Below are 6,000 nucleotides of genomic sequence, written 5' to 3'. Positions count from 1 at the left end.
AACACACATTTTTCTACCTTTGGATCTAGCTTAGTACACAACTCATCTGGCACATTGTAAGGTTCCCCCTTCCAAAATAGGGAAAACACTTAAGATAGTCCACTAAGTATTAACTTGGAGAAAACTTCGTACTCATCGACACCTTGACCATGTAGAGATTCAAGGATACGATTTATAGGTAAGACCTAGTCCTATCCCGCAAGGAGAGCGTAATCTTCTAAAAATCAAATCATCCTAAGGTAATTGATCATAATTTGGGCAACTACTAGTCTTAATTCCTAGCGACAATGCTTTTTTTCTCATCCATGCAAGGCACAGCCAACCACCGCTAGCCTAGTCTTCTAGAATAGAATTGCCCGAGAACCTATTTATCTAGCCTAGGGCTTTCACTTAATCTATTGGAAAGCTACCCGACTAATCGGGTCCACTCATCCATAGGATGGTGCCGTCGGGGCATTCCATCCTCCCACTTTCCACCCTACTCATGCGTTAATTTTGTTTTCTAATTAATCCTACCACACTGTTTGACATAAATAAACATGTTTCTTAATTAAGGCCCTTTTCACACGGTTTGTTAAAATAGCCTTTTACCATAGTACAATAATGCCAAAGATAAGATTTATAAAAAAAAGTTTATACATGAATCAATCCCATACACAAGCCAAACCCGCTCTCTTATTCTTTTCCTTTATACTGCCGCGATGATCTAGAATTTGGCCTTCCAGCCCCTACATGCTGAGCAAAACCCTACGGGACCATACACCTCATCTATGGTTGCTGGCGAGGACTTAAGTCAGCCTGTTGCCCTCTTAGGCTCCGTCGCTCGATCCTCCCACCCCTCAGAGGGATGTCTACGCACTAGGGTGGGCTTATTCACCGCACTAGCCTGGGCCCTTAGGACTAGACAGCATCATAATCTCTCGCCTCAATCGGCAAACCTTATTCTCCCAATGGTATGAGTTGGGCCAATCCCCCGGCGGCTTTGCTAACGATGTTGCCTGGCTACACAAGTACGGAACGGAGTTCAGAAAAACTTGCACTCTTTCTCTTAAAGATAACAATTTCAATACAATTCATTGAATATAACATCACTTCAAATCGTAGCTTCATACAATTTTTTTTAAAAGAAAAAGATACACATTTTCTTTCTTCATTTATTAACATTAATATTAAAGAAAAAACACTTCTTTAAAAGATAACCAAGCTAACCTGGTCACCATTTCCTTGAGGAGCTTGTAACAGGTGGGTTAGAGCCGCATTAGGAGCATCTTCTCCAATCTCACTGTTGCATACTCCTCCCTGATGCAATATTTTGACATTTCTAGGATGGGGCCATCTTGGTCATCGCCTTGTAGTGCTCGCTGTCGTGGTCGTAATGATTCAGTCAGATCTTGATTTTGAGATTGTTTGCTCACCGTATGAGCAAAAGACCACAGTGCACAAACCCTCTCTACGGTAAAAACCTCTTGCTAAAGTCCACGCAAATGGGGGGGGAATTGTGAGATGCCTTAAGAAAAAGGTAAAAATGTTTTGTTGAAGGGGAGAGGGGTGGTGCTGTAAGTCTCTCCACACAGGGGGGAGGGGGAGAAGAGCTAAGGACACTGTCTCCTAACAAGGGTGGACTAGAGGAAAGTTGGCTTATCTGACAAGTGGCAGCAGATGAGGGGTGTTGAGAGGGGCAATAGCACTGCAGCAAGTACACTGTGCAGGGATAGAAGGGCGGTACATACGGCGACACGGCCTTATGCGCAAAGTATAGGCTACGCAGAAATGTGTGCTACCCATAGAGCACCCCAGGGGTTTATATAGATGTGGGGTATGGGTGTGGGCGCTATGCAAAGTACGGTCGAAAGGATGGTGTGCCAGCAAAGGATGTGGATCAATGGCCTGCATGGCCCTGGGGGAAAGGTACGGTGGCGGTTAACAGGGAAAGGAGTGGTATGCATGTACCTTATCTAGTCAGAGGCAGCATGGGTGTCCATGTAGCGGTGCATGTGGACCACACAGTGGGTGTCTGACCTTTGGTTCTTGTGCGGCCATTGTACGGGCACCCTGGTGAGTGTGTACGGTCCCTTTTTGGGGTGTGGTCTCCAAATTTGGGGCTCCGGCCTCGATTTGCATGTAGGACCGCCCGAGGAGACGATTTTTTTTTTGGGTTCGAGATGTTCCCCTGGTCATTGGGGTGCAGACCATTTGTCAAAATTGGACGCCCGGTCATGCATTTATTAAGGTTTAAAGGTCGTCGTTTTTTAACTAAAAATAACCAAAATTGCGTATAAGCTTGATCAGGTGTCCGTTTTGGATGACGTAAAATCCTATATCAGGGTAAAACAGATTCTAAATTTGGGCTTGGAATTTGAAGATTCTAAGTAGAAATGACTCATTTAATAAAATCATTAATTTTTAAACCATAAAAACTCATAAATTCATCTATTACATGGACATTTCTTTATTAGTGAAGATGGGTAATGTTACACACATGCACATATGCAATATATCCAAAAACTTTCAAGTGAGAGCGAGTAAACATCTCCTCTGGCATTTATGGCTATAGTAGGAGTCAAGTTCATTATATAAACTATTATAGACACAGCCTTAGCCCAATAGCTATGTGGCATATTCTTCTTTGTCTCATCAATGCTCATGCTATCTCTGTAATGTGCCTATTTTTCTACTCAGCAACTACATTTTTCTACGGAGTGTATCTACATGTAAAGTGTGTCTGAATGCCATTTTTTCGCAAGAATTCAAAAAAATCATTGGAGAAGTATTCTCTCCCTCATCTGACCTTAGGCACTTCACATGTTTTCCTATCTATTTTTCAGCCATGATTGAAAAATGAGTGCACTTCACTCTTCTCCATCATGAAATACACCCGTGTGGTCATCTCAATGAATGTTACATAGTACCTGCAGCCGAATGCCATTTTTTTTCAAGAATTCAAAAAACTCATTAGAGAAGTATTCTCCCCCTCATCTGACCTTAGGCACTTCACATGTTTTCTTATCTATTTTTCAGCCATGAAAAATGAGTAAACACTTCACTCTTCTCCATCATGAAATACACCCACACTTTCCTTGTGTGGTCATCTCAATGAATGTTACATAGTACCTACAGCCCCCCCATAGACGTAGTCTTCGCAGGACCCCATACATCTGAATTCACAACATCTAGTACATTCTTGCTCACATTTTTGTCATGTGGAAATACATGTTTGTTTGCTTTCCAAATTAACATGCTTCACATACTTTTTGCATACCTTCAACCTTAAACTTAGGTAGCCTCATAATTTCTTTAGTCTGCATAGACTTCATTCTTTGCACATTTACATGCCCAATTCTCTTATGCCAAATGTTTGTATCTACAACAACTCCTAAACCATTTACAAACGTTACAGCACTCACTTCAGGCATATTTACATTTAATGTAAACATTCTGCCCACTCTATTGCCTTTTGCAAAACCAACTTGCACTTCTCTTTAAAGTCTTCTACATAATAGCCATCAAGGTTAAATCGGACTTGCAAACCCTGCTCAATCATTTGGCCAATTGAAACCAGATTCTTTGTAATGTTTGGAACATGACATACATTTGCAAGATACTTCACCTTACCATCCTGCATAAACAATGGCACATCTTTAACATGGGAATCATATTTTGTGCAATAAACAGTGGGCCACCAAGATGTATTTGTTTCTTGTCCTTTGAGAAGCTGGTTTGAATGGGCCGACGAAGTCCAAACCCCATTTCTAGAATGGCTCAACTAGCAGGATTGTATTATGAGGCATCATGTCTGCATTGTTCGATTTCCCTAGCCTCTGACACATGTTGCACTCCCTTGCAAACTTGTGTGCATCTTTTATGGCCACCATAGTCTTGCTTGGAACACTTTCCTGCCGCCGTCGTCGCTGACCAAAAAAATTCCCACCACTTACATCTTGATGTGCTTCTCCTAACACAGCCAGTTTCTCTTGTTCAAGGACACATCTCCTCAGAATTTGGTCGATGCCCATCTTGTAGAGTTGCCCAACCACTATCATGAATGACTTGCTTTGGAGAGTCAGCTTCTTCCTCTGATCTCTGGACATATACTCCAGAAAGGACAAGTAAGACAGGAATTATAGCAGTTTGTTGTACCAACTAAGTCTTTCTCCTTCTGTGAGGAAACGCTATGCATCTGGGAAATTTTCTTTCACCCCTTCTAGTTCTTCTCCTGCACAGCAGCAAAAGAATCCATCTCGCCAACTTTCTCACCACGTCTAGTTTATTTATTAAGTATAGGAGAGCTTTGTGATCTACATGAAGCTCAAACATCTTACCCAGTAAGTAGTGCTTGAATTTCTTGATGGAGTAGATCATTCCTAGTGAGTCCTTCTCTATGTGAAGCAGTTCTTTTTCGATTTGGATAGCCTCTTGCTTGCATAGTATGTACCATCCCTCTTGTGCTTCCTACATCAGAGCACTGCCAATGCCTACATCAGAGGCGTCGCAACACACATGAAACACCATGTCATAGTTGGGCTGCTGGAGGATGGGAGTTGCTGAGAGTATCTTCTTAAGATTTTAGAATGCCTGTTGATAGGATTCAGACCAGACATATTATGCATCCTTCATCATGAGGTTGTATAAGAGCACTGCCACATTAGCTAGGAACCTCATGAATCTACTGTGCCACTTGATTAGCCCCATGAATCTTGCAAGCTCTTTGGCATTCTTAGGGGGATCTAGTTTCATGATGACTGTGACCTTGGCCGGGATCCACCACAAGTCCTTCTCTAGACACTATATGTCCCAAGAAGAGAGATCCACTTGCTTACAAACGAAGGCACACTTGGCTAGATTTAGGCTTGGTCTGACCCTCCTGCACTTTTCTAGGCACATTGTGAGATGTGTAATGTGTTCTTCTTTCTTCCCAAACACACTAAAGTCATCCACAAACACCCTCATGAAGCTGGTTAGATATTCATAAAATATTTCTTGAACCATAATCTAGAATATAGTAGGAGCATTTTTCTGCCCGAATGTTATCACATTGTATGTAAATGCCTCCATTATGCCACAAAAGCAATCTTTTCTTTATCTTACTAAGCCATTTGCACTTGATTTTACCCACTAAATCCATCCAGAAAAGAATATGTTTCATGTCCCACTACTACTGCATCCAGCAAGGAATCAATGAAAGGCAATGGTAATGGGTTGGTGGATATAGTGTGAGAAGTCGATACACACCCTAAGATTCCCATTATTTTTTGGGAGAATGGCTATCGATGATAGCCATTCCACCCGATCCATAGGATAGATGAGCCCTACCTTCAATAATTTGTCAATATCTTCTGTCACCTGTTTGACATAGTTTGGGTTCATCTCGCATCTGCTCTGCCTGATTGGGTTCATCTTGCATCTGCTCTGCCTGATTGGGGTTGCATCTTCTTTCAGGTTAATTTTATGCTGGTAGAAACTGGGATCAATCCCCTTCGTATCAAAATAGTTCCAAGAAAACACATCCTTGTAGGAATTAAGCAACAAGAGTCTCCCTCTAAATTCCTAATTCAGTTTTGCACTAATCCTGATTGTCCCTAGGTTCACCTCCTCAAGATCTTCTTCTTGAACTCTGATATTCCTTTTCCTGAGAGCTCGACTTCCTCTTGTTTTAGAGCCACCATGATATTTTCTTATTCTGCCTATGGCCCCTTCACATTATCCTGAGTGTCTTCTTCCTCTTTTACAAGTGCTTTCCTTATTGACTATCACTTCAGAGGATGAGCTACCAAGACCTCTGTATCATACCTCTGCATAATCCTCTCTATATCTACTTCAAATAAGAATAAAATATTTGGATTCTCCTTCAAGATCTTCTCTTCTTTGTCATCTTCTACCCCTTTTGGGTAGTTCAGGACTTCTGCAGGCATTGGTCGGCTTCCCGACTCCTGCCACTAAGGTGCAGACTTTCTTTTTGCCTCTTCTGATCATGATCTGGTTTGTCTCTGTGGACTACAAAGG

General features: G+C 41.9%; 1 protein-coding gene across 1 annotated transcript in view; it reads right to left on the bottom strand.

Annotated features, from left to right (window-relative positions):
- Positions 1-601: 601 nt before the first annotated feature.
- The window catches only part of LOC147633966 (small ribosomal subunit protein uS17y-like), a 41,466-nt gene continuing 36,067 nt past the window's right edge, over positions 602-6,000 (bottom strand). Inside the window, exon 3 of the mRNA XM_086805045.1 lies at positions 602-1,002. Within this exon, the coding sequence (XP_086661171.1) occupies positions 882-1,002 (121 nt within the window). The 3' untranslated portion in view covers positions 602-881. The remainder of the gene's footprint in view (positions 1,003-6,000) is intronic.

This window comes from Cibotium barometz, chromosome 11 (assembly GCF_041138505.1).
Source record: "Cibotium barometz isolate CiBa-2024 chromosome 11, ASM4113850v1, whole genome shotgun sequence".
NCBI classification, from domain to species: domain Eukaryota; kingdom Viridiplantae; phylum Streptophyta; class Polypodiopsida; order Cyatheales; family Cibotiaceae; genus Cibotium; species Cibotium barometz.
This window is presented reverse-complemented; position numbering and strand designations above follow the sequence as displayed.